This window comes from Nematostella vectensis, chromosome 11, assembly GCF_932526225.1.
Source record: "Nematostella vectensis chromosome 11, jaNemVect1.1, whole genome shotgun sequence".
Classification (NCBI taxonomy): Eukaryota; Metazoa; Cnidaria; class Anthozoa; order Actiniaria; family Edwardsiidae; genus Nematostella; species Nematostella vectensis.
The window spans coordinates 5,152,638-5,180,259 of NC_064044.1; the positions used below are offsets into that span (position 1 = coordinate 5,152,638).

General features: G+C 41.0%; 1 protein-coding gene and 1 long non-coding RNA gene across 5 annotated transcripts in view; one reads left to right on the forward strand and one right to left on the reverse strand.

Moving 5' to 3' along the window:
- The window catches only part of LOC5505955 (neurogenic locus notch homolog protein 1), a 36,729-nt gene that overhangs the window by 5,440 nt on the left and 3,667 nt on the right, over positions 1-27,622 (reverse strand). For 2 of the 4 annotated variants that reach the window (XM_032374282.2, XM_032374279.2), the window contains exons 2-38: positions 27,127-27,234; positions 26,018-26,128; positions 24,372-24,482; positions 23,284-23,397; positions 22,248-22,367; positions 21,351-21,461; positions 20,624-20,734; positions 20,010-20,120; positions 19,806-19,916; positions 19,265-19,375; positions 18,444-18,554; positions 17,533-17,643; positions 17,217-17,336; positions 16,798-16,908; positions 16,162-16,278; positions 15,815-15,931; positions 15,064-15,177; positions 13,978-14,166; positions 13,577-13,693; positions 13,153-13,212; positions 12,612-12,719; positions 12,372-12,410; positions 11,918-12,025; positions 11,369-11,476; positions 10,772-10,882; positions 10,328-10,435; positions 6,355-6,465; positions 5,617-5,727; positions 5,090-5,143; positions 4,221-4,313; positions 3,720-3,842; positions 3,299-3,451; positions 2,738-2,898; positions 2,323-2,463; positions 2,081-2,162; positions 1,539-1,664; positions 10-290 (exon numbers count right to left, since the gene is read on the reverse strand). In XM_032374282.2, coding sequence (XP_032230173.2) covers positions 10-290; positions 1,539-1,664; positions 2,081-2,162; positions 2,323-2,463; positions 2,738-2,898; positions 3,299-3,451; positions 3,720-3,842; positions 4,221-4,313; positions 5,090-5,143; positions 5,617-5,727; positions 6,355-6,465; positions 10,328-10,435; positions 10,772-10,882; positions 11,369-11,476; positions 11,918-12,025; positions 12,372-12,410; positions 12,612-12,719; positions 13,153-13,212; positions 13,577-13,693; positions 13,978-14,166; positions 15,064-15,177; positions 15,815-15,931; positions 16,162-16,278; positions 16,798-16,908; positions 17,217-17,336; positions 17,533-17,643; positions 18,444-18,554; positions 19,265-19,375; positions 19,806-19,916; positions 20,010-20,120; positions 20,624-20,734; positions 21,351-21,461; positions 22,248-22,367; positions 23,284-23,397; positions 24,372-24,482; positions 26,018-26,128; positions 27,127-27,234 — 4,304 coding nt within the window. The remainder of the gene's footprint in view (positions 1-9; positions 291-1,538; positions 1,665-2,080; positions 2,163-2,322; positions 2,464-2,737; positions 2,899-3,298; positions 3,452-3,719; positions 3,843-4,220; positions 4,314-5,089; positions 5,144-5,616; positions 5,728-6,354; positions 6,466-10,327; positions 10,436-10,771; positions 10,883-11,368; positions 11,477-11,917; positions 12,026-12,371; positions 12,411-12,611; positions 12,720-13,152; positions 13,213-13,576; positions 13,694-13,977; positions 14,167-15,063; positions 15,178-15,814; positions 15,932-16,161; positions 16,279-16,797; positions 16,909-17,216; positions 17,337-17,532; positions 17,644-18,443; positions 18,555-19,264; positions 19,376-19,805; positions 19,917-20,009; positions 20,121-20,623; positions 20,735-21,350; positions 21,462-22,247; positions 22,368-23,283; positions 23,398-24,371; positions 24,483-26,017; positions 26,129-27,126; positions 27,235-27,622) is intronic. The other 2 variants (XM_048733961.1, XM_048733960.1) reach the window with 2 other exon arrangements.
- The window catches only part of LOC125573510, a 37,354-nt gene continuing 33,593 nt past the window's right edge, over positions 23,862-27,622 (forward strand). The window contains exons 1-2 of the long non-coding RNA XR_007314088.1: positions 23,862-23,983; positions 24,380-24,489. This is a non-coding gene — a long non-coding RNA (uncharacterized LOC125573510). The remainder of the gene's footprint in view (positions 23,984-24,379; positions 24,490-27,622) is intronic.

Genomic DNA, 27,622 nt, shown 5'->3' on the forward strand with positions numbered 1-27,622 from the left:
TTGGTTTACCTGTGGTTCTTGTGACACGGAAACCTGGTGTCTACTACTCGGCTCTCCCTCCTCAAAGCTGTCTAGAATCTTCTCCAGATTACTGGCGATGGTGTCTGAAGACTTAGATGGCTGCTGGTATTGGCGCACTGGAGGTGCCATTCCCGGGGAGTATACGGGATTTGGCACGTACGCGGGTTGCACCATCGGGTGAATGTAGTTTTGAATACCCGGTGAGTACGGCGAGAAAATCCCGGGTGGTCCTCGTGCAACTGCTTGTTGTGTCTTTTTGTGCGATTTTGCTGAAAACAGATTGTGAACTATTTGTAACTGGAAGTGGTACATGTCCATGTTTTTTCTACTTATATCCGATGACTTTTCTTTAAAAAAAGAAATAAACAAAAAATAATGAGCTTAGTGTAGTCTAACAGGGTTACCCGGGTCATCAAGCGTTTCCCATACTTCAAAGGCAGTGAAATGCCAGATAAAAAGCGAATTAAATATTGTAATTTTAGAAAAAAACACCAACTGAAAGTAACCAAAATACACATAAACAAATAATGAAAATAAGCGATTTTTACCCACAGCGGGATTATTCAATTTCGGGGTTAGGCGCGCGCCTGTTGTAAGTTAATCACATAGAACGCCCGTGGTAAGTTAGGGCTGTGTGGTCAGGACAAACAGCCAGCCAATTGGCTTGTAAATCGCATTCGGACTGGAGGTCAAACAAAAAGCCGAACGCAAACCAAACGTCCAAAATTAGACAATTTCTCACGCGAAAAAGCCGAGTTGCAGAGTTTGTTTATGTTTGATCACAATGCTTCCTTGGAATATTTTTGCACAACACATCGCCTTACTGGTAGTAAATTCATTCAATGAATAACAAGAACATTAACTTCTGCTCAAGTCAAGATGGGTGTTAATTTAAAAACTTGTCAGATTTGACATTTGGCCCATATCTGGCTGCCTCCAGAGCACGCCAGCGGCTCCTTTGAATATTGTTAAGCTGCGACAAAAACTGTCCTGGTCGAATAAACGCATTCGTACATGTTTCCTGCAAGCGCTGAAAGTTTTTTTTGTCAAAATAAACAAACTTTTGCCTATTGCGAATAGGCCCTAAATCTTTTAGAATGCCCGTGGTAAATTTATCTCTTAGAACGCCCGGGGAAAGTCTATCTGTTAGAACGCTTGTGCTAAATTAATCTCTTAGAACGCCCGTGGTAAGATTATCACTTAGAACGCCAGGGTAAAGTTCTCTTTGAATGCTCGTGATCGCATAGCACGCCCGTGGCAAGTTGACCGCATAGCACGCCCGTGGAAGGTTAATCACTTAGAACGCCTGTGGTAAGTAAATCACTTAGAGCGCCCGGTGAAAGTTTTCTTTGAATGCTCGTGATCGCATAGCAAGCCCGTGGCAAGTTCACCGCATAGCACGCCCGTGGCAAGTTCACCGCATAGCACGCCCGTGTTAAGTTAATCACATAGCACGCCTGCGGTAAACTTAGCACCTTCAGATAACGGTGTTGATACATAAAGGTGTTGATACATACTGAAGTAGACCTTGCAGTGTCTCATCAGCACGAGAATCTCGAGTCTTGGGAGTTCACCCGGAAAGATGAAAAACTCGTCGACCATTCCACGCAAAAGGCGGCTGCCAAAAATATGCTCGTGCTTGCCTGGAAAATCCCACATGATTAGAGCTGGGCCAATATATGAAAAGACTGGGGGCGGATCCATGTAATTTAGAGGGGGATTGTAGTAAAAAAAAATTGAGGAAATTGGGGGAATGGAAAGTAACACGGAAAATAAGAAAGTAACTCTCTCATACCGTATTTCCCTTACAGGCAAGGGGGAGGGGTTCGGTTGCGACCACCACAACCCCTCCTCTAGGCCCGCCACTGGCCGACACGCTATGACTCGCGCTTTTAGACAGCCGAAGAAGAAGGGTGTTCGGTATTTGGATAAAATTAAAGACCTGAACACCTTTCTTTAGTTAAGGTCGTGTTTTTGCTATATTAGGTTGTTCAGTATTTCGAGAACATAAAGGACCAGCACCTTTCCTTGGCTAAGGCCGTGTTTTTGTTATCCTTACCTATGCCTGCTTTGCCGGCCCAGTCTTGTGAGAGAAAACCATGTCCTCTTCCCTCAGCAACCATATCGCCATCAACGAAGACCTGGAGAAGAAGCAGTTTCAATAAGTCATTGTCTTTCACGCTGATGATGATGATGTCATCGACGAAGATGAGCGATGACGAAAAGTAAAAAAGTAGCAGAGTAGTGGCCTTAGTGACAATAGTCTTAATCAAAACCACTAGATGGTGCAGGCGAGGTTACCCTTGCTCGGCTGTAGTCAGAGCTATATGTGACTGTAACTTGGGTCCATTTCCCCTCGGTCAAAACTGGCGGGGTCAGCACACTAAAGATGGTCTGGTGGTTCTCGTTACGATGGAACCAACGGACCTTGCCGTCATCAACCTAGGATGGTAGATTAACAATAAGAGATTACAGCGTGACTAATGAAGCCATGAAGAGCGGACGTACATGTGTATGTTTGTTCCGACCAATCACCGCGAGATATTAAAACAGTCAAATAAACTGTAGACACTGCACATCTTGTATATTCTTTGAGTGAATAAGATATGATATTCATGTTGAATAACTATCATATAACCCCCAGATGGAACTGCCCATCTCTGTGCTTGAAGTGAATAAGACATGATATTTTTAGTTGAATAAGTATGTTATATACCTCTAGATGGTACTGCCCATCTCTGTGCTTGGAGTGGCTTCCAACTGTGTCGAATATCGATTGCACTCCTAATATGGTGTCAAGCTTGATCCATGTTGCTATGGTGATGCCTTTGCGAGGAATGTCAGCAAAGTGGGCACCGTCAAGGAGAATGTCGCCGCCTGTTTCAAAGAGCAGTAATCTCAGTTGTGCCAGCCTTCTCCTAGCCTGCTAGCCGTGCCTTGATCAGTTAATTCGGAAATTACTGTTACGGTGGTTTCGGGATTCCAGTTGCAAGCAAAATAGCGAGAGAAGGAGGCGAGTGTCGCGGGAAGGGATCCAGTCCTCGTTCCTTGCTTTTTGCGCGCCGCAGGAATTCCGAAACTCCGATAAAAGTAATTTCCGAGTTAACCCAGAGCCGGCTAGCAGGTAAGACTTTAAATACATCCTCGGATAAGTACCGCACTGCCTTCTATGTTTTGCTATCTTGTATGGTAATCTTGTGCATGTAAGTTTAGTTTGTAGGTTTGCCTTGTTCCGCAGTGCCCGCTATGTGCTACTATCTTGGATATGTAAGTTTACCTTGGAGATTTGCAGCATTACCGCAGTGCCCACTGTGTGACGCAATCTCGGCGCCGTTGGCTATGACAGCGTTGTTATCGTCGCCCGACTCATCCAGTACTGTTCCCATTTTCATCTTATCGAAGCTCAGGTGAATGGAAGGCGGGATGAATTCTGCAGAAATTCAATATAATGATGATATTAAACGAAATCCCTTTAATCGTTCGTGGTATACTGTATTCTGTATACCATAATCGTTATCTCGTGATCAAAATCCCGGTAAAAAACGAGGAAAGCAGGAAAAGCCTGTTCACTTCCTGTCTAATCTCCCCCCCCCCCCACCCCTTGTCGTATTAAATAGCATGATAGTTGTTAAAAGTATACTAGAACAGGTTACAAAACACACATCCATTCCCCCTTCCGTAGACACAACATAACTTGCCTTCACAATACTGTCCGATATACCCAAGGCGACACACACAGTTCCCGATGCCTGGTTTACACGTGCCTCCATTCTTACAAGGATTGACGTCACATGCCCAATCACGATCCTCCTGGCGCTCAGCTGTGGATGAAATCACGTGATCAGACATAGTGTCACATGACAACTATAAGTGGGAGGTAACGATAATAACAAATGGAGGAGGGGAACAAAGAAGGCGAGATGATAAGTAAGGGAGATGAGGGCGTGTGGAGGGACGCGGTTTCCCGACGGAGAGAGGTCAAATTGATAAATTCACAGTATATCTAAATCTAAATAATTTGGTGGATTTTAGCTTCCATACACCTCTTCTAAAGTCCGGGAAATGGACAATGGAGCAGTGGGAGCCCCCATGATTTTCTTTAAGAAATCTTTCACTCAAGGTTAGATGCACTATTATGCAAAGAAAAACACTGGAGTCACTAAAAATAAGGCTTGATTGTGTGCTAGTTATCAACTCACCCCAGCAGTCAAGGCCGTCGCCGACAAAGCCTTCCTTGCAAATGCAGTGACCACCAACACAATGAGCACTTCTGTCACAATGCTTGCATTCCTCTGTAGAAAGTGCACATTAAAAATTTTCAATCATAAAGGTTTTGAGGGAGGGGGGGGGAGGCAACTGCTATTGCATAGCCACTATTATCCCAGTAAATTTGGAAATATTTAATGGAAGAATTTACTATACAGTCATATTTATCGTCTTTTTTTGGTGCATTCAATAAAAACTCCCCTAATGCGAATACGATCCTTATTGAAATGAAAATAAGCGGTACCTCAGGAAGATGCCTGCCAAACCGTTATCTAACTGAGCATTAGAGAAATACCTCCTCGTCTACAATCCGCCCCACAAAGAAACAAGAAGCAAGCCCCCCTCCCCTTCCCCGAACATTCTAACTAGGACCAGACGCTTTCCAAGACAAAAATCATGGGCGTAACTAGGAGGAAAGGGGTCAAACATCATAATTGTATTAATTGTAACTTGGAAAGTGACCCCCCTATATTTTAGCCAACATTAAAATGAGAGTCTGTATGTATAGTTAAAGCCGCATTGTCACCAGTTTACTTCCGGTCGATTACGTAACAATCTCCGATTATTTTTAACGGAAAACGAGAAAAATATCTCAAAATATTGAAAGCAGTGTGTTTATTGAAAGTTTCTTTGAGGATGTGATTGATAATTTAGAGCGGATGGCCTGTTAAATATCTCGGATTCTAATAGATTCTTTTGTCTTTTAACGGCTGAGGTTTCCGCCGGACCTCCGGAAGTAAACTGGTGACAATGCGGCTTTAAGTGGCAAGCTCCCACAACATCGTCAACTCTCATCACTTACCTCCCGGGCCAGGGAAAAACTTGGGGGCCGAGGAGTATGTATATTCACCAGAATCTAAAAACGTAAGGCAAGGTACGGTTAGATGGCGTTCTTACGTGCGTCAGGTAAATATTATCCAATATTTGATTTAAAAATGAGCTGCTTTAGCTTCCCAAGGAGCAATAGCTCTTTGAAGCATGATTTAGTTGAAGTTTTTTACTGTAGATTTGAGAACGCCAACTACTCGGTCCAGGCGTGATAACTTAGGACTTGTGTTTGGCTGCATTATTTTTCTGTTTCGCAGCTGGGCGAGCAATGGCATACTGTAAATCATTGTTAGTAGCATTAGTCAATGTCATCGTGTTATTTAAAAATCATTGTGTAATTCCATGTTATATCTTCCTAAACATTGTTGTATCGTCAGCATCTCGGACGTCTATGTCACAGTATACAATGAAAGTAATGTAAGTCTGTCAAGCTTACTGTATGTCAAAGTTCTAAGTTAAAGTCAACGTATCAACAGTTAATGTCAGTTTGTCACGTCAAACCTTCACATCTGGGCCCAGAGAAGTCGCCGCGGCAGAAGCATTCAAAACCGCCGTTAATTGTCTCAAGGCACACTGCGTTGTTCTTACAGGGGCTTGGACTACATTGTGATGCTACACATGCAATGTTTACAGTCAGTAATGTCACGTCAATTGAAATAAACGCAAACACAGCACGTCAAAGCGTTTGGGCACAACTGTGGCGAACACAACCAAACTGTTATGTTTCATTGTTTATCGTACCGAGTAAGGTCGCACCATGGAGCTAGAAACTAGGGAAAGTAGGGGTTGTTAGGATAGCTATGGCAGACCTTACGGACCACATTTACAGGAGCTGACTAGAAATATTCTAAGTATCAAAGCCATTGTCTCTGTCGTGCAAAGTACAATTCTCATGAAGAGTGAAATGTGTACAAATGTGATTTATACTTCTTAGAGTTGTAAAGTAAAGAGGCAGGCATAAGTTCCCTTGTCAGCCAAGCCTTTGTTATTCTTTTTATTCAATATTAAAAGGAGCATAACGTGTTGAAATCTCGAAATAACCAGCCAAAAACAAAGTTTTATACTTTATTTACCGAATTCAGTCGACAATATCGCCTTGGCTTCCGCAAATCAGCCGATGGAAATGGATGGTTTTTTACTCTTTGGTACTTTGCTAGATGACATAACGGCGGCTGACAGAGGCTGTTTAAAGTCCGTAACATAGACGAACATAGGGTCTAAATCTATGAAGTAATGTACCCTTTACTGGATGAGACGGTGGGTGAACTTGCAGGGCAGGTCGATCAGGTTGTGTGGCCTTACGAACGGCTTCTTCCATTAATGTGTCTGATGGTCTCCCAAGCAAAGACGCTATACAACAATCACAAAATAAGCATTACAATAATCATAATTACCTTCTTTGCCACTGAGCCAGCTCCCCCTTTCACTAGCTCTATAAAAAATCCGTTTCGTGTATAACTTTCATACAGTAATCAATTATTTTCTTGTCTTTCTTCCATCTCTGGGGGTTTCCCCATATTTTTTTATTGCTTCTCATTACCGTTCTCACTCATTCTCACACCTACCCCCTTGTCGGTCCTACTCGTAATATGCCCTGCCCTACCCCTTTTACCCCTTTCTTCCTAGGAGCCATGGTTACTATACCCGCTCCTAACCAACTGCAGACAACACTAGGAGTCTAGCTTGGTCAACACTAGGAGTCTAGCTTGGTCAACACTAGGAGTCTAGCTTGGTCAACACTAGGAGTCTAGCTTGGTCAACACTAGGAGTCTAACTTGGTCAACACTAGGAGTCTGGCTTGGTCAAAACCAGGTGTCTAGCTTGGTCAACACTAGGAGTCTAGCTTGGTCAACACTAGGAGTCTACCTTGGTCAACACTAGGAGTCTAGCTTGGTCATCACTAGGAGTCTAGCTTGGTCATCACTAGGAGTCTAGCTTGGTCATCACTAGGAGTCTAGCTTGGTCAACACTAGGAGTCTGGCTTGGTCAACACCAGGTGTCTAGCTTGGTCAACACTAGGAGTCTAGCTTGGTCAACACTAGCAGTCTAGCTTGGTCAACACTAGGAGTCTAGCTTGGTCAACACTAGGAGTCTAGCTTGGTCAACACTAGGAGTCTGGCTTGGTCAACACTAGGTGTCTAGCTTGGTCAACACCAGGTGTCTAGCTTGGTCAACACTAGGAGTCTAGCTTGGTCAACACTAGGAGTCTGGCTTGGTCAACACTAGGAGTCTAGCTTGGTCAACACTAGCAGTCTAGCTTGGTCAACACTAGGAGTCTGGCTTGGTCAACACCAGGTGTCTAGCTTGGTCAACACTAGGTGTCTAGCTTGGTCAACACTAGGAGTCTAGCTTGGTCAACACTAGGAGTCTGGCTTGGTCAACACTAGGAGTCTAGCTTGGTCAACACTAGGAGTCTAGCTTGGTCAACACTAGCAGTCTAGCTTGGTCAACACTAGGAGTCTAGCTTGGTCAACACTAGGAGTCTGGGTTGGTCAACACTAGGTGTCTAGCCTGGTCAACACTAGGAGTCTGGCTTGGTCAACACTAGGAGTCTAGCTTGGTCATCACTAGGAGTCTGGCTTGGTCAACACTAGGAGTCTGGCTTGGTCAACACTAGGTGTATAGCTTGGTCAACACTAGGAGTCTAGCTTGGTCAACACTAGGAGTCTAGCTTGGTCAACACTAGGAGTCTAGCTTGGTAAACACTAGGAGTCTAGCTTGGTCAACACTAGGAGTCTGGCTTGGTCAACACTAGGTGTCTAGCTTGGTCAACACCAGGTGTCTAGCTTGGTCAACACTAGGAGTCTAGCTTGGTCAACACTAGCAGTCTAGCTTGGTCAACACTAGGAGTCTAGCTTGGTCAATACTAGGAGTCTGGCTTGGTCAACACTAGGTGTCTAGCTTGGTCAACACTAGGTGTCTAGCTTGGTCAACACTAGGAGTCTAGGTTGGTCAACACTAGGAGTCTGGCTTGGTCAACACTAGGAGTCTAGCTTGGTCAACACTAGGTGTCTAGCTTGGTCAACACTAGGAGTCTAGCTTGGTCAACACTAGGAGTCTGGCTTGGTCAACACTAGGAGTCTAGCTTGGTCAACACTAGGAGTCTAGCTTGGTCAACACTAGGAGTCTGGCTTGGTCAACACTAGGAGTCTAGGTTGGTCAACACTAGGAGTCTAGCTTGGTCAACACTAGGAGTCTGGCTTGGTCAACACTAGGAGTCTGGGTTGGTCAACACTAGGAGTCTAGCTTGGTCAACACTAGGAGTCTAGCTTGGTCAACACTAGGAGTCTAGCTTGGTCAACACTAAGAGTCTGGCTTGGTCAACACTATAAGTCTAGCTTGGTCAACACTAGGAGTCTGGCTTGGTCAACACTAGGAGTCTAGCTTGGTCAACACTAGGAGTCTGGCTTGGTCAACACTAGGAGTCTAGCTTGGTCAACACTAGGAGTCTAGCTTGGTCAACACTAGGAGTCTAGCTTGGTCAACACTAGGAGTCTAGCTTGGTCAACACTAGGAGTCTAGCTTGGTCAACACTAGGAGTCTGGCCTGGTCAACACTAGGAGTCTAGCTTGGTCAACACTAGGAGTCTGGCTTGGTCAACACTAGGAGTCTGGCTTGGTCAACACTAGGAGTCTAGCTTGGTCAACACTAGGAGTCTGACTTGGTCAACACTAGGAGTCTAGCTTGGTCAACACTAGGAGTCTAGCTTGGTCAACACTAGGAGTCTAGCTTGGTCAACACTAGGAGTCTAGCTTGGTCAACACTAGAAGTCTAGGTTGGTCAACACTAGGAGTCTGGCTTGGTCAACACTAGGAGTCGAGCTTGGTCAACACTAGGAGTCTAGCTTGGTCAACACTAGAAGTCTAGGTTGGTCAACACTAGAAGTCTAGCTTGGTCAACACTAGAAGTCTAGGTTGGTCAACACTAGGAGTCTGGCTTGGTCAACACTAGGAGTCTGGCTTGGTCAACACTAGGAGTCTAGGTTGGTCAACACTAGGAGTCTAGGTTGGTCAACACTAGGAGTCTAGCTTGGGCAACACTAGGAGTCTAGCTTGGTCAACACTAGGAGTCTAGCTTGGTCAACACTAGGAGTCTAGCTTGGTCAACACTAGGAGTCTGGCTTGGTCAACACTAGGAGTCTAGCTTGGTCAACACTAGGAGTCTGGCTTGGTCAACACTAGGAGTCTAGCTTGGTAAACACTAGGAGTCTAGCTTGGTCAACACTAGGTGTCTAGGTTGGTCAACACTAGGAGTCTGGCTTGGTCAACACTAGGAGTCTAGCTTGGTAAACACTAGGAGTCTAGCTTGGTCAACACTAGGTGTCTAGGTTGGTCAACACTAGGAGTCTGGCTTGGTCAACACTAGGAGTCTAGCTTGGTAAACACTAGGAGTCTAGCTTGGTCAACACTAGCAGTCTAGCTTGGTCAACACTAGGAGTCTGGCTTGGTCAACACTAGGAGTCTAGCTTGGTCAACACTAGGAGTCTAGCTTGGTCAACACTAGGAGTCTAGCTTGGTCAACACTAGGAGTCTAGCTTGGTCAACACTAGAAGTCTAGCCTGGTCAACACTAGGAGTCTAGCTTGGTCAACACTAGAAGTCTGGCTTGGTCAACACTATAAGTCTAGCTTGGTCAACACTATAAGTCTAGCTTGGTCAACACTAGGAGTCTAGGTTGGTCAACACTAGGAGTCTAGCTTGGTCAACACTATAAGTCTAGCTTGGTCAACACTAGGAGTCTGTCTTGGTCAAAACTAGGAGTCTAGCTTGGTCAACACTAAGAGTCTGGCTTGGTCAACACTAGGAGTCTGGCTTGGTCAACACTAGAAGTCTAGCTTGGTCAACACTAGGAGTCTGGCTTGGTCAACACTAGGAGTCTAGCTTGGTCAACACTAGGAGTCTAGCTTGGTCAACACTAGAAGTCTAGCCTGGTCAACACTAGAAGTCCGGCTTGGTCAACACTAGAAGTCTAGGTTGGTCAACACTAGGAGTCTAGCTTGGTCAACACTAAGAGTCTGGCTTGGTCAAAACTAGGAGTCTGGCTTGGTCAACACTAGAAGTCTAGCCTGGTCAACACTAGGAGTCTGGCTTGGTCAACACTAGGAGTCTAGCTTGGTCAACACTAGGAGTCTAGCTTGGTCAACACTAGGAGTCTAGCTTGGTCAACACTAGAAGTCTAGCCTGGTCAACACTAGAAGTCCGGCTTGGTGTTACCTTCGCATCGGTTTCCGCGGTAGTGCGCAGGACATTTGCAGAGATGGACCGTGTAGAACACCACGCATGTGCCCCCGTTAAGGCAGGGGTTGGGTGCACACGGGCTCCCTGTGGAAAACAAATAAAGCATAAATGATTCACTCAATATATCGCACATAAATTTTTTTAGATGGAAATATATTTTCCTAATTAATTGGTTAAGACCCCTGACGATAACTGTAGTAAGACCCCCTGGGTCTGCCACTGGGGGTAAGATCTAGAACTAACCTCTAAATGTGGCCGCTCTGGGAGAACTAGACTTACACGAGATTGCGCATTGCCTCATGACCACCAAAAAATCGTGGCTACTTATTCCCAATTCAAGAAAGTAACTATTATTAATTATTAAAGTATTACTAATCGTAATTGTGGAGGTTTGCAGCTAGTGATTTAAGCCGGACTTACGCTCGCAGTGCGGCCCATTATAGCCCTCCCTACACTTGCATTGGTAGCCCTTGTCGGCGACGGACTTACAGATGCCGCCATTCAAACACGGGTTGGGCACGCAGTAGTTCTCTATGAAATAAGAAAAGTAATAGGATCGAGGATATGTTTACTAGCGGTTAAAGGGGCTAGGTAACGAGGGCCAAGGTTTGAACAACAACATCGTTTTCTTGACTTGAACTGGGTATTTTGAAAACAATCCTTCAGGTTTGATCTTTAGCGTAATAGCACTTACCCTTTAAAGTTCAACTTGTTTGGCAATGTGCTTTATAACTTTGCCTGCATTTATTCATGCGTAAAATATGAATGTGAAGTTTTTGTTATAGAATGGTTTGGATTTACAGTAATAAAGTAATTTTAGTTCGCTACTGGAATGAATATATCATTGGGTTCCATGGTCTTTAAAACCACGCGTCCCACCCAAGTTGATAAATGGACTTTAATAACTCTTTTTCGGTTCTAGACACTAGGTTTTAGCTGTTAAGAGCATTTGTTTTTGTATAAACCGAACATGTAGTCTTTTCTTCAATCTGAACAATTTTTGAGTAAATAACTTACCGTCACAGTTTTTACCCACAAATCCGCTGTGGCACACGCACTTGTACCCAGCCTTCTCATCCGCCACGCACCGACCATTTTTACATGGATTCATGTCGCACATGTCCACTAAAGGAAAATAAATTATAATCATGTTAATGATAATGCTACCGCCAACGAAACGCGAGTAAAAACGCAAAGGCAGCAGTAGGTTCCGTTTGTGTTTTAGCTTGCGTTATGCTTGAATTAACAGTTACTTCTACTGCGCTTGCTTCCAAGTAAGAACCCCATCAAGACTCATTATTTCTGCTGTATCACTTTTGCCTTATGGTGTTCATGAAAGCTATCGATAATCCAAAACTGGGCTCTCTTTGCGCTCGAAATTATGGCCAAGAGGTCAATATAGGTCTGGACTAAGCTAACAATGGATTTGGAGCTCAAGAAAAGCAGGCGCCAACATCCCATGCAACATGGACAGCAGCGTCAGCAACATTTGTCATGCAGTGGGTCAGCAGTTTGTCTGTCAAAGTATCCACAGCAACGACATGCTCATAAACGCTGGCTGCTGACCTTGACAATGGAAGCCGCTGAAACCTGGTTTGCAGGCGCAAGTGTAGCCCAGCCCTTCCTGTACGCAAACCCCTCGGTTTTTACATGGGCTCGGTGTGCAGAGGTCAACTGGGCGAAGAAAATTGCTTTAATTCCTAGCATCATTTAAACTCTTGGAAATGTGTTGTTTTTATTTTATGCCGTTCTTCTTAGGGGAGGGGTGAGGCTTAAAGGGACTAGGGGCTTAATAGTGCATTTTGCACACTTTAGAAATGTGTTGCTTTTAATTTTCTGTGCTTCGTTAGGGGAGAGGAGGGTTTTTTTATGAAGAGACTGGGATTAAAAGGACAAGAGTTTTAGTGGAATAGTTATCTCTACATTTTTAGAATTTTTGAATCAGCTTTCTGATACCCAAATATAATGCTACCGTTGTTTGTTATGTTGTGTTCGAAACATGAGTGAAATGTTCACTTACCGACAGACTCCGGGGGTGGCTTAGGTTTGTGCTTTTTTACTAAAAAACATAATGCATTAGCAATCCATGAACCTTGAGTGCAGACGCTACCTTTTAAGTTTGTTTTCTTACAATCTTGATGGTGCGAAGGAGTTTAAATGGTCATAATCTCAAAAACCGCCTAATTCACATTCACGTCACACGGAAGGAATACGTTTTCACTAACGTAGCTTTTCTCGGAAATGTTTAAACAATTCTTACCCATCTCGCAATGCGGCCCCTTGAAGTCGCGTTTACACTTGCAGTGGTAGCCCACACCACGTGACACACACACGCCGTTGTTTTTACAAGGGTTGGGCGAGCAGAAATCTGTAAAATAAAAATTATCACAGTGAGCCCTAAAAAGACTCGGCTTCTGTGCTTACGGAACTCCTATTCAACTCTTGTTAGATGCAACACATATTGTATACACCTATTTCAAATATAAGGTTTTTACTCGAAGAATCCATGTGTCGTAACCTGCAGTGGTTCATGGGTATTTCATGAATAAGCAAATAAGCGTAAACAAAAACAAACCCAGACTGTAGAATTATTATTCATGTTTCTATTAAAATTCCTTTTGCTTTCAGATACTAGAGTTTAGCTGCTTATTAGCTACTCATTATGCACTGCTGCTTACGATGCATTGATTTTTAAGAGCATCGCTTTTTGAAATAGGTGTATACCTAAAAGAGCGTGGATACGATTGTAGCTACTATAACATGTTTAGCAGCGCGTACGATGGACGAAGAGAGCATTTTACCTTTTTTGACTTCTGTAGGTTTAGTTGTTGGAACCTTTTGACGGCTATCAGCATTCATTTCTGAAATCGTCAACCAGAATTCGTTACCTTTTTGCCTCCACTCCGGAAATACAAATACGGCAATGCTAATGTTACATTATACGTTTTACGATATTGTGATACATCTATATCTTTCAAATAAACTGTTCTAAGTAATTGTACTAAGACTCTTTACTGAACCATTATTTCAATGAATCATTGTGAGCTTGGTATGAATTGTTGTGTTGTTTTCGTCATTTTTTACATAATTTCGTTTTTTATTGCATGTTATTATATAACTCGTCACTTTTGAGAAGAAAATTTTATTTTAATTTATTGTTGTGGGTTTCGCCATGCTTAAAGTATTACTCAAATTAAGTTAACAGTTTAAGCTTTAAAAGTTCACCTGTGCAATTCGCGCCTTTATACTTGTTTTCGCATGCGCATTTGTATCCGCTCGCGTCAGTCGTTAAGGTACACGTGCCTCCGTTCATGCATGGGTTGTCATGGCAACGGTCATGCGCTTTACATATTAACAAACAAATTCAATTATTTAAACCAGCCATTATCAATAATGATTATGAGTCATGCATATATTGCCTTGAGCCCTTTAGGAAACTTTTATAAAAGCCTAGAAGCCGTCGGCAAGTAGACGTAACCTGCTAATACTTTACAATTATTTCAAAAAAGGGTGCACTAGTGTTGTAGCCCGCGTTCTTCCGGATAAAATGAATGTGCAAATGCTTCAATTACCCCCCCCCCCCCCCCTTCATGACTCGAACACTTGACTACACAAATAACACTCACTTTCACAGTTTTTCCCTGTATACCCTGCATCACAGGCGCATTGATAGTCATCGTCATTGACCTCGATGCAGCGCCCGTGTTGGCACGGGTTGGGCTCGCACATCTTCTTGACGCACTGGTAGCTCTCTGTACCCTCTTGGATGCACTTGTCGCCGTACTGGCAGGGGTTCGGTTTACACAGGTCACGAGCTATAGAGTGAAGTAAAAATATGTGGTCTCGATGATAAATGTCCGGTTTATTATACATGCTTAGATCTTTACCATTGTTAGATTAAGTTGCTATCGCTTAGTTATTACCCAGGTTTTATAATAATGAAAGAAACACACTTTCATTTATACTAGAAAGAATCAAATCAAATTCATAAATTGTAAGCATTGAATTTATCCAAACTTGGATGCACCCTATTCCAGGTGAGATTATCAAATATTTATTCTTCTCACAATGATTTTTATGTAATCAATGTCCGAGCACAATCAATCCATTAACCTCCAAAATCCTACCTCTAACAGATGGTACATTAGGTGGTTTGCAGCAATTTTTTAACCCTAAGAGATCGTTAGTTACCGACAAAAAGCCGTAAGTATTAAACGCTCGGTCGACTTGGTAGTTTATGGTGGTTTATTGGAAAATACGTTTCGATTGTTTCGGGACACCATTAGGACGAGAACCCCTAATAGATAGCAAAATTTTATACCCTTACTTTTAACAAATTTTTAAAGACTTATTTATTTAATTTGTTTTTTTTAAATATCTTTTTATTATAGCTAGTATAGTATAGTTATTAGTTTTAGCTTAGGTTTAGCACATATATAATTTATAGTTGTTGTAAAGCGCAATATACCATATAGACAATGAATTTTTCGCTTTATAAATAATAAAATTATTATTATTATTATTATTATTATTATTATTATTATTATTATTATTATTATTATTATTATTATTATTATTATTATTATTATCATCATTATTATCATCATCATTATTATTATTATTATTATTATTATTATTATTATTATTATACCCTAAAAGGTAGGACGAATCACCCTTTCTACTTTTATGGAGAGTCAAAGAGTAGTCTATACCTTTGCAATCGTGTCCTTTAAAGCCGATGGTGCAGTTACAAACGAACCCGCCATCAGAAGTGTGAATACACAGCCCAGAGTTAGCACACGGGTTAGGCTTGCATGGATCTTTGTCTGGAGAAAAACATGAATCATGTGAAGAAAAAGTTGTCGTTTTGAGGGACTGGTACCGAGGAATCTTAGTTTTTTTTTGGATACTTTCTCCATTGACCAAGGATGGTCACAGTCACTGGTTTTTCTGTTCTGATTACAATTTATAAAGTTTACGAAGCACCTGCGCTACGGCAACCTTAAAAATGACAAGAATCATGCAGTTTTTCCAAATAAGGAATGAATTAGTTTCCTTATATGGAAGTTACCGCGTTTGTCAAATACGACAATTTTTGGCTAAATTTTCTTGATATGAAAATTATACTGTAGCATATTAAGAAAACGTAAGCAAGGCAGGCTACTGTGAAAGTGTTTTTGAATTAAATCACGTAAATATTTGCGCATTGCCCTACCACGAAAAGGGCTTTAACAGCCTCTCCATTCGTATTGGAAAAACATGTGAAGAAATTTTGAAAAAACTATCTAAAAAACCAAGTATTAATTTTCCCATGTTAATTATTCAATAATTTTCAGTAACTTTTTGCTCACAATAACTTTCCAAATCAGACGATGGAAATTAGTTCGTCACACCTATTATCTCGCATGCTGGGTTAAACAAAATAATGGCTGATAGATAGTTTTTGCGATTCGTTGAAACTACCTTGACAATGGGTCCCACGAAATCCCGAAGTGCAATTGCACAGAAATCCCAATTCGTCATTGATCTCCATGCAGTCGCCGTCATGCATACACGGATTTGGGTGGCAGCGGTCTTTCGCTGTAAGACAAGATAGACGCGGATGTGAGAGACTTATGATGATCAAGATCATTATTGACGATATTTGGCGACAGTTGGTCATGTGACCCCAAGATCACCCCTTCATGTAAGGTTAAGGTTAGCGACTTTCATATGGGGTAACACATGAAATACTACTTGGAAACATCTCGTTTGATACTTGATAAACTGGCAGCGTGAATGTCATAGTTTGAATATAACTCCATGCTCACCTCCGCATCGCAATCCCTTGTATCCCTGCCTGCACTGACATACGAAGCCTTGTCCTCCCACAACCTCCCTACACACCCCTTCGTGCTGACAAGGGTTCGGTAGACACGCGTTGACTTCTACGACAATAATATAACAATATAACAATATAACAATATATATATATATATATATATCCCCTGATGAGTGGGCAACCACGAAACAGACCTGTAGGGAAACCTATGTAGTTTGTATTTTTCTCAAACTAACACTATATATATATCTTGGTTTGTAGGAAAAAAACACGCAAACTACCGTTTCATCTCTACAAGCCTGTTTCGTGGTTGCCCACTCATATATATATATATATATATATATATATATATATATATATATATATATATATATATATATATATATATATATATATATATATATATATAGTTAGTTGTTTGTCGATAGTCTCGGTTAGCCTCATAGGGACCCTATTTTGAAATAGGTTCTACAAACGGATAATAACATATTGGTGATAAGATAGGCTTGAAGACCTGGAAAGGAAATGAAAGGGTACGTAGCATACATAAGCATGCATAAGCATACATAAGCAACATAAGCATACATAAACATACATAAACATACATAAGCTTTATGGTACACACCAGAGCATGTCGACCCCTTGAAGCCTAGCGTACAATTGCAGGTGAAACCGCCACCGATCTCAGTACACACGCCCCCATTGGCGCACGGATCAGGGTGGCATGGATCTTTATCTGAAAATCATAAAGAACAACAACACTATGGATCATTTCTAAGAAAAAGAATTGCTTGCTATTTAAAAAAAGGTTTCTTTTATCTATCTTCAAGGCATAATTATCACTCTGAACCGACGTCAATATGAAGCTGTACCCCTATATTCTACTTCACTTTAACACTTACCTGCAAGTGATTGCATTATGATTTCTCGTAATGCTATAGTCTAAGACCACTGCTAATCAAGCTTGTGCCGTCAAAGCGTTCCAATACAGTAAAATATGATATCGGTTCAACAAGAAAATAACGAGTTCTATACTTAACGTACCTCTACATGTAGTGCCTCTGAATCCTTCCAAGCACTCGCAGGCGAACCCACCCTTCGCTCCGTACCTGTTGATACAGCGCGCGCCGTTTTCGCATGGGTTTGGCTCACACTGATCCTCGTCTGGACATTTCAGAAGGGACAAAATCTTTTCAGTGCGATAATACTTCTAAGCATTTGTATTTATTCCTCTTTTGGCATTTGCATTTATTTCTTTGTTCGAAATGCCAAGGGGTTATTTTTTTTATAATAATTCAAATTGGCAAAGAAGATGCATGAAAACTTAGCAAATTTAATTAAACCTACAAACAATCCATACCTGAACATGTCTCTCCAGTAAATCCCTTAGGGCAACGACACACGAACCCTGATGACGTAGATAGACATTTCCCGCCATTGTCACATGGGTTAGGGTTACATGCCTTTTTCTCTGATGAGAGAATATTGATGTATCGATATGAAGGCAGTAGGTGTATTATACCCTATGGTGTCCCCACAGGGAGCCCTAGCTCACAGTTAGTGGTTTTTGAGTTTTGTGAGAAATTCTTAATAAAAACTCACCGAGCGATTACAAGTGATCATTTCAATCACCTCTGTATTATATGTAATATGTTAAATGAGGTAGGGGTGACCGAATTTTACGAAATTTCACAGAGGTAATTAAAATGACCACTTCTAACCGCACGGTGAGTTTTGTGTGTTTTTATTAAGAAGTGTCCCTCGAAAGTGCTGAATTACGTATGCGCATGAGCGTGCTCTCGCGAAAACAAGCACATTCGTAGTTTTGCATCGTTCGAGCAAAGGTATGAAAGGATGAATTCAGTTGCTGATTTGACTTACTGTACAGCATCGAAATCATACAAAAGATGACAGATTTGTTTGATAATGAGGGAGTCATAAAGAAAATTATAGCCTTACGTTTGGTCTAGTGGTCTTAGCATTCGCCAAAATGTGACAGCTCGCCGGTAAAACGCCGCCATTTCAAACAAAAAGGCTGGTTTAACCGCGCGGCACTGGAACTAGTCTTGCGTTTTTCAGCACTTGCGTGTCCCCCTGCCACATCGTCAGCAAGACCCAGCCCATCGACACACATCACGAAAAACGTCTTTTACCGTGAAAGAAGGTTCCTCTATATTCACACATCACGTAACACGACTCTTAGCGTGACAGAAGGTTCACGTAATACGTCTCTTACCGTGACAGAAGGTTCACGTAATACCTCTTTCTTACCGTGACAGAAGGTTCCTCTATATTCAGGAGTGCACGTGCACGTGAAACCCCCAGCCACGCTGTTGCACGTTGCACCATTCTGGCATGGGTTGGACAGACAGTTGTCAATAACTGAAACCAGAAAATGAATATGACATATACATGTTATAAAAATGCAAACGTGTTACATACAATGCGAATTTAAAGCTCTTGTTTCGAAAAGTGCGTGTGTGTTCGATACAACTTTAAGGTTAGTTAGACTGTTGGGTAATTGACAGCGCGCTTCTTCCAAATAAGATAAGGATTTTTAATTTTGGGCGGATGCTGCGAAACTTTTTTTAAAACAGAACCAGACAAAAAACTGGTTTTAGTTTTTAAACAACAAACTCTACTGAATACTGATTTGGAACTAGCCGAGAGATTGTTATGCTAAAGTAGTTTACACATAACATGGTATCTTAAGCCTTGTTAAGATTTATCATGCTATCGAAATATCATTAATGGGCGCCTGGTGCAATATAACAACATAAAAGCGTGTCACAACCGGAAAAGTGTGGAGAAATAAAAGATCTGTTCAGTTTTTTTAACATGACATGTTAACATTGCATTATTGCCAGAATTATGTGTATTCATGTTAGTGAAATGTCACTTGTGAGTGGGAGAATTTTGCTCCCGGGACGTCATGCTTATGGGCTTTAGACTGCAAACGCCAATCCCAAAAAAATCCTTTCAAATTGACTTACATCAATTCTAAACAAATATCTAAGCGATAGCAACAACGTAAAAACATTGATGATTGCATGGAATTATAAGTGATTGTTTGGCGCTTGAAGAGAACTCACGTTCGCAGTGGTCGCCTGTAAACCCTGTCCTGCAGGAGCATCTGCGCGCGCCGGTCTCGTGGGAACACGAGCCTCCGTTACGGCAGGGGTTTGGATCACAAAGCTCCTTGTCTGCAATTAGAGTCGACAAAAGATTAACAATATGTTCTAGTCTTTGCATCAGTTTTTGTTGTTTTAGCCAGAAGGTGCAGGGCCGTGGGGACCGTAATCGATTCCCTTGCTTTTTTTCATCTTATATATTAGAAACGAGGGCCAGGTCGGATGTGGTAATCATTTTTGACTCCCCAATTTTGCAAGATCTCCATCTCCACTCCGTTTCCAGACAAGTAAAAAAGAAAACGTATCAAGGGATTTTCTAAAGTTTTATAAGAAAAAAAATACTTTCACAGTAAATGATATTTGGAAACTGAATAATCATCGAAAAACTACATGGAAGATTGAAGCGGATTTCACAAACTTTTTGCATGATCCACGCTAGCCCGTGGAACATCCCCTTTAAAGCATGGCGTAAAATAACGTCATATCAAAAGAAGTTATCTACCTTCGCACGTGTCTCCACTGTAACCACTCTGGCACAAGCACTTGAATCCGCCTTGAAAACTGAGGCATTGCCCACCATTTTTACAGGGACTCGGTACGCACATATCCAGCTCTGCCATAAACACAATGAATCAGACTGTCAGTTTGGGGATTTCTGATAACTGGGAGGGGGGGGGGGGGGGTTGCAACAATAGAGCACACATACCCTGGCAATGCGTCCCTTTGTAGCGCGCCTGGCAGTGACACCTATAACCGCTGGTCGTCTCTACACATTCACCATCGTTATCACATGGATTCGGATGACATCGATCCATATCTGGTTAAAATTATATAATTTTTATTTAGCGTCTCGGGGGCGCAATATTATTTTTTCTGAGGGAGGAATCACTTTATCTGTGAAATTAAAAATCTCAACTGTTGAGCATTGAATGGTATTTGAGGGTGCGATATTTATAAGAACATATCAATTGTTTATCTGTTACATAAAATGTTGTTTTAACATGACCTGGCGTTAACCATACCGAGGGTACACAGCGTAATCTGTTATACCCAATCAGAGTGCACAAAGCGTAATCTTTTTTAACCAATCAGAGTGCAATAAAGCGCAATCTGTTATAAGCAATCATAATGAACAAAACGTAATCTGTTATGACCAATCATAGGGCATAAAAAGTAATGTATTCAAAGCCCGATTGAGAGAATCTAGAGGTGGTCTGGTAGTTGCCAGGGAATACAATAAGGCGGGAAGCTTAAAGAAGAATTGCTATGTGTCAAACGGTCACATGGGAACTAAACCCATTATTGCGGACGAATGCTTACCGTCACAATATAGACCCCTGTAGCCGGGTGCGCAAACGCACTTGAAGCCATTTTCGTGTTCTATACACCGCGCACCATTACGGCACGTGTCCGCCTGGCAGCTATGACGAACTGTTAAAAAATAACTCGTTAAAACGGGCACATGACAATGTTTGGATAGTGCTTTCTTTTCAGGCCCCCTTTATTAAAGCGGCATTAAAGCCGGATTACTTCCGGAGATCCGACGGAATCTCAACCGCTAAAAGACAAAATAATCTTTTAGAGATATTTAACAGGCCATCCGCTCTAAATTATCAATCACATCCTCAAAGAAACTTCCAATAGACACATTGCTTTCAATATTTTGAAATATTTTTCGCGTTTTTTTAATCGACCGGAATCGACGCAGCTAAGCCGGCCTATCATCGTATTTCAAAATCATTGCAATAAATATTGCAGAATTATCCCAATTACATATTTGGTAATGACGGACAGATGAGAATTTGTGAATAGGGCTTTTATGTCAAAGCCACTAAGTAAGCCGGCTAAATACTTTTTATTGAATAAGTATTTGATCACCTACACTTGTATGTCAGGTAAATATTAGGTAACAATAAATTTATAAAATTTTTCAATCCCAAACAACTGTGCTAAAACGCTTACATTTCTGTATGGGCGAACAAAAAATGGGAAGATAATTTTAGAGCATTTATTGATTTATTAGCCTTTTTTATTAAAAAAAACGCACCTTCGCACGATCTCCCGCTGAATCCAGATTTACACATGCATCTGAAGCTGGTATCTGTCTCAAAGCACGTGCCCCCGTTCTGACACGTGTTGGCTTGACATGGGCTTGGCTCTATAGAATACAACAATTATGCTATTATGCTATCATCTTATAGATATCATCTAATGTATACCATGAGAATGTTGATATCACTGCTTCAAAATGGTATTTTTATTCCTTAGTCTTAGAGCCTGGTACACTGTAAATCGCGTCTTCACGGTCGCTGTTTACCCCAAATCTCGTTTCCAAAAGACTTCAAAGAATACCGAAAAAAAAAAAAAAAACAGAGAGAATATCTCTTCAAACATATGTATTTCAGATGCTTTAGATATCCAATAATGGAGGTGGCCATTCGTATTTAACAAAAGAGCAAGCAGGGAAAAAAAATGGGATTCTAAAGTTATATTGCAAACTACAAAATACTGATACTACAAAATACCAACTCTTGTATTGAGCGGTTTTAGATTGATTCTTATTCTACATAAAACCCATCCTCACGCGTCACAACCCTCTTATTCCCAAATGAACAAGGAGTTGAGGTCAGCTAACACGTGACCCGCTTTAACCAGGGCCCTTTTCATCCTTGCCCCTGGGGTATTAGAGGGGTGGACCCTGGCCACGTGAACAGCTCTAACCAGGGCCCTTCTCCTCCTCTTATTCCCAAATGAACAAGGAGTTGAGGTCAGCTAACACGTGACCCGCTTTAACCAGGGCCCTTCTTATCCTTGCCCCTGGGGTATTAGAGGGGTGGACCCTGGCCATGTGACCAGCTCTAACCAGGGCCCTTCTCCTCCTCTTATTCCCAAATGGCCACGTGACCAGCCATACCAGGGCTCTTCCCTAGACCTGGATACCTACCATCACACACTTCGCCACGATATCCAGACGGACAACTACACTCGTACCCAGTACCGCTCAGCGTCTCCACGCACTTGCCACCGTTCATGCAAGGATTTTTCTGACACTTCCCTTGGGATGCTACAAAAATGCAATCATGATTAAAAGCCCCTGTTATTGTTTCCATTCCGACAGAGCAAAAAATGGCAATAGTTAACTTCACCGTAAGCTTCAATTTTTGCATAGAGGTTCCTTATGTTATGTTAACCAACATATCAAAAAGGGTTTTTTTTTTCTAATGGGTTCGTCTTCGAGATATGAAGCTTGAAGTGCAATTTTCAAATGTACAAAGTATGAATTCCCTCCGTTTTTAGGGAGAAGTCGGGCTCTGATCAGAAATTAAGCCAACTTTGCTCGAAAATTTCTAAATTTCATATCTTGTAAATTTTTTTTTAAATTTGGAATTGAATTAAGCTTTTGGTCAGAGGAACTCCTTGTATGTGGAATCTTATGAGCTTATATATTGAGAATTGGAAAATTTCATGCCATCTTTATGTTCTGTCTTTCATTCCATTTTGGAATACTGATCAAATGTAGTTTATCTATTAACTTGTCTTAAGGCTAAACAATGCAGGATTTTTAATTTCTAAATATCAGTTTTCAATATCCGAAACACCCCCAAAAATATGGACAAAAACAATAACTGAAAAAAATGCAATAGGGATGTAGCTGTCATAATGTTGGTGGTGGTGATTATGCCAGTGGTGGCTTAGCTCGAGTGTCAGGCGATTTTATTTTTCAACTTTAGTGTATATACGTCATAGCGAACGATAAAAGGGCCTGACACTCGGGCTAGTGGTGGCTATGAAAAGACTAAGATGATGGTGGCATCCCGCTGATGAAAATGATGATGATAAGCAGCGCTGTCGCTATAACGGATCTATTTTTGTGGTTATGTTATATGTACCAAGCCAGCTTTTGCCAAAAAATAAAAATAAAAATAGTGACAGGACTAAAACACGGCAAATTCTAAAAGTGTTCATGTTGCAATATTTACCTGCACAGACCATGCCTGAGTATCCAGGCCGGCAAACGCACTCGAATCCCGAGGGTTTCTCGATGCAGTGCCCGTCATTGAGGCAAGGGTTTGGCGAACAGCTACCACGGCGATCTGGCCACGTGATAAAAATATTAGTAATTGCATAATGGTATTCACAAGTTTAAATTAATTTCCTTTGCAATGTAGCTCACATTTTTATATGTCAACCTAAAATTTGGCTTATCTTCTTTTATGCCGACTTTTTAGAAAAATGTCCTTCTTACATGAAAATACCAGAGGCTTCAATAATTTTGAGCGAAGCGAACGAGCTTAAATCGCCTGTCGCCGTGAAGCTCGGAGCCTCTGGTACCCAGGGTAAAATGAAATGCTATTGCCGGGTTTCTTTATTTTCTATTTATTTACTTATTTATTTATTTATTTATTTATTTTTGTTTTGTTTGCATGGATAATAGGAGAAACATTTTGAACATGACGGAACATAAAATTATACCAGCAAAATTATCAGTTTGCGTTGTGTTTTATGGTCCGGAAATGGTTTCTTATCCGGAAGTAGATCTCAGTCTCCCCCGAAGTGTTGTGGTCAAAAGGTCAAATCGATGACCAACTTATTTTGCAAAGTATGGAAGAAAATCCGCTTCTCTAACTTAGATTGACTTGCGGTCGTATTTCCTCCTGCAAGAAGTCATCTTTATTCAAGGTTTGTATTGCTTGGTTGAGAAAATATTATTGTGCTACTGTTTATATTCGCTAGTATAAAGTCAAATATTTTGGCGCCGAATTTGAACTTTAGTCGAGACGTGTTCGTTTGTCGGTAGTTCAAGAATTCAAATACTTCAATTGTTCACTTGCAGCTACAATTCCTTAGATAACTTCCACGAAGCTCGCTAATCTAGCTTTTTATTATTGGAAAATAGAATGAAGTAGATGAAGAAAATGCTATTTTCAGGGTTGTCTGTTAGAAGCATCTCTAAAACTAAAACGTAACATGTTTCTCCACATTTAGCCTGCAGAATTAAATTTCTGTATAATTACAAGGTACATACCGCAGTTTTCTGACCATGTATTTATTTATCTTATTGACTCACCTTGGCAGTTTTTACCGCGAAATCCGTGCATACATGTGCAGTCATACCCGTCTGTGAGTTCCGTACATGAGCCGCCATTCATGCAGGGATTCGGTTGACAGCGGTCTTCCACTGAAAGGTGAGAATTTCAAATAAATTCGGGGACGGACTACTAGGACGGTGATGCGTTAGGGTTAAAAGAAGATAAACTTGGTTGGATTTCTTGTTTGGTCCCTGCAAATTTTACCCTGCTAACAGAAGCTTTTTCCTAGTATTTCTTAGTGTTGTATTTGTATCAGGGCCGTGGCAGGTGCCTTTTTTAAAAAAAAAAAAAAAAAAGAAAATACATGGAAGAGATTTAGTAGGGGCTTAGCTTTGCCCTTACCCCCTGTTTTCTTAATGTCTCTGTATCATTCATCCTTACCCCCTCCCCCCCTACCCCGACCAATATTTCGAGGCCTGCTAAGGCTCTATGTATTCGCTCTTTTGTTCTTCCTTTAAACATCGCGAAAACCCAGAGACGTGAGTCGGAAAGTAGCAGGGAATGCAAACGTGATTTATGGCACGCCCTACTCTGCCTAGCTCATCATTAAATGGTGACAAGAAGGGGGGGGGGTCAATGAATAAAAGGAGGGCGGGGATGGGGATTTACCCAAGAAAATGAAATATAAGGATTAAGATCCCGACTTGGCCAAGTTGCCTTTTGTGTTCTCTTTGGAGCTACCGAGCCTCTTGTTATTTATCGTACGGACTTGATTTACTTGCACGCATTATTTTTATTTCCATTGCTAGCACTTTTGAATTTTGTATTATGTTTTTCTTTACTTTTTTTTTCTTACACAACTTACTAACGATCACGTTTGATAAGCATTATGCAACCATAGAGAAAAAAAAAACGATGGAATTATGCATTTTTATTTTGCCTTGTTATCCCGATGTGTTGTCGTTACGCCAACGCTGGAAAAACAAGAATAACCCCGGCAAAGTGTAGCCTCTAATATAATGTGCTTTACAGTACGCAAAGGGCATGCCCTGGAATTTGACGGGTACGTCAAGTTTACTGAAAGTGTGGCACGCGAACAAAGAGTTCGCTCAGCTTTGTGACGACTCACTGAACTGTGTGAGCTAAAATAATGGTGGAACCACTGATCCGATTTCACCACCCACACACATCAGCTCGTGAAAATTCCTAGCATTTTAACGCTTTAATAAAGTTTTTCTCTAAAAAAATAAAAATAAAAACGCATTCTGTAGGTTGCATTTGCAATGGTCTAAAATACGAAAACAACCAAAAACAAGCAAAACAACAAAAATAATAAAAAAAAACAACAAACTTCGGAACAGGAGAAACAATCAACAAAACTTAAGTGTATCGGTGCGATGATGGATGTAGAGTTGATTGAGCTCAATTGGTTGGCTGAATCTATTGCTCTTGGTGATTTAGTGTACAATCCTTATCAATGTGCTTACAAACTGTGCAAAACAGGAGATACAACGTATTTAGGGTTTTCTCCTCTCAGTCATAATTTTCTCTCTTTCCAAACTCTGTTTGGATTTTAAGAAAAAAATCGAAAAAAACATACAGTATATTTGGAGTTTGAATCAAAAGCCTTCCGCTTTCCATACATCTAGGTACACTTCTCTAAGCACTGTTAGTTTTGTCATACCTTCGCATTTCTCTCCTTTCCATCCAAGAGAGCAGGAACAGTCGTAGCTCTTCCCAGCTACTGAGCATTCCCCATCGTGTTCACAGGGGTTAGGCGCACACGGGTTATGAGCTTTGCGATGATGATGAGAAGGAAAATACGAAAAATAAGAATCAGCGTTTACCACCAAAGCCGCGCCATACACTAGAAATACCCTACATAGCCAGATAAACCAGGACATTTGGGTAACAGCACCGCATGGGGCTTTGAAAAACCAAGAAACACAGCACCAATGGGTTCTTTGACCCAAATCGTGTTTTCACGCTATGGTAGAGCGAGCTTTTTGCTTGGGATGAATGGGTTATGTGAACCTTTTCAAAAGAAACAACCACAATAGACGAAACACCAATGACCCAACAGGTGTTTGTGTTCAAGGCGCTAACTGTGTGAAAATTCACTGGCTTGGAACCATGACCTCATTTGACAGTTATGGTCTCAAGTTTGTAACGGTGTTATGTTTGATCGACTCTATGACGCCTTTGAATTTGTAAAGGCGTTAAAATTTTTGTTGTTGTGTCTCGTTACGGATTTATTTTGACTTTTTTGGACAATAAAGAGTTTGTTCTTTTGAACAAAGACTTCTGTCAAAAGACTTTTGACTTTTAAAAATTTTAATTAAATGTAATAACTCTCGAATATGTTTATGAAATTCGTGATGGTTGGTGTTCCTCGTTGTCAATCACATCACGTTTCCTTTCCGTAGTTCAAAATTATAAGAAAAGATGTTTGATTACTGCTTTCTCGAATCTTATTCACTCGAGAGGTTTGTTGGACAAACCGTACAAAAGCTGTAACAAGATATCACATAGTGTTCCATACAAACGTCATCAAGCAAAAATATTCTTCTTATTTATTCAAAATTGATTTGACCAAGCATACAACATCCGCAATCATCAAGTATAAACTCCGTTGGTAAAGTTATGTATCGATACGTTTTTTTTTATCTCGGTTTACCCTTGTATGGGGATCTGATCGATTTGCAGCCACATGTTAATAACTGTAGTTTATGCATCGAGCACAAATAGATAAATTACGTTACAAAACTATAGTAACATACTAAAAATGCTTACTTTTACATCGTTTTCCGGTATATCCCTGCTTGCATTCACAACGGAATCCATAGAGAAGATTTTTACATTTCCCGCCATTGTGACAAGGGTTAGTTGAACAGAAGCCATCTGTGTGTAGAAATATACATTACAGCGTTATTTCAGCTGCATTTAGATTCATTGAATTAACTTCATAAATCCCAATTGCTATTTTATATCATTTCAACTAGTCAATTCAATTCAAAAATTAGTTTTCTCTCTGTAAGACTCACTCCAATTTCCCTTTCTTATTTGTCCAAGAAAGATGCAATCCTATGTGAAGTATCTCAAGGGGGAATAATAGGGCCTAATTTTTAAGTATCCCTCATCATGATCAAGTAGCTCTTGTTTGAATGAACATTTAACTTGCAATGTTATTGGTGGCTAAATAAATTACTGCGTAAGTTTATGTGTGCTTGCTTTTAACCTTCACATGACTGTATTCTGTTTATTGTCAGTCTTTTTGGAAGTGCTACAA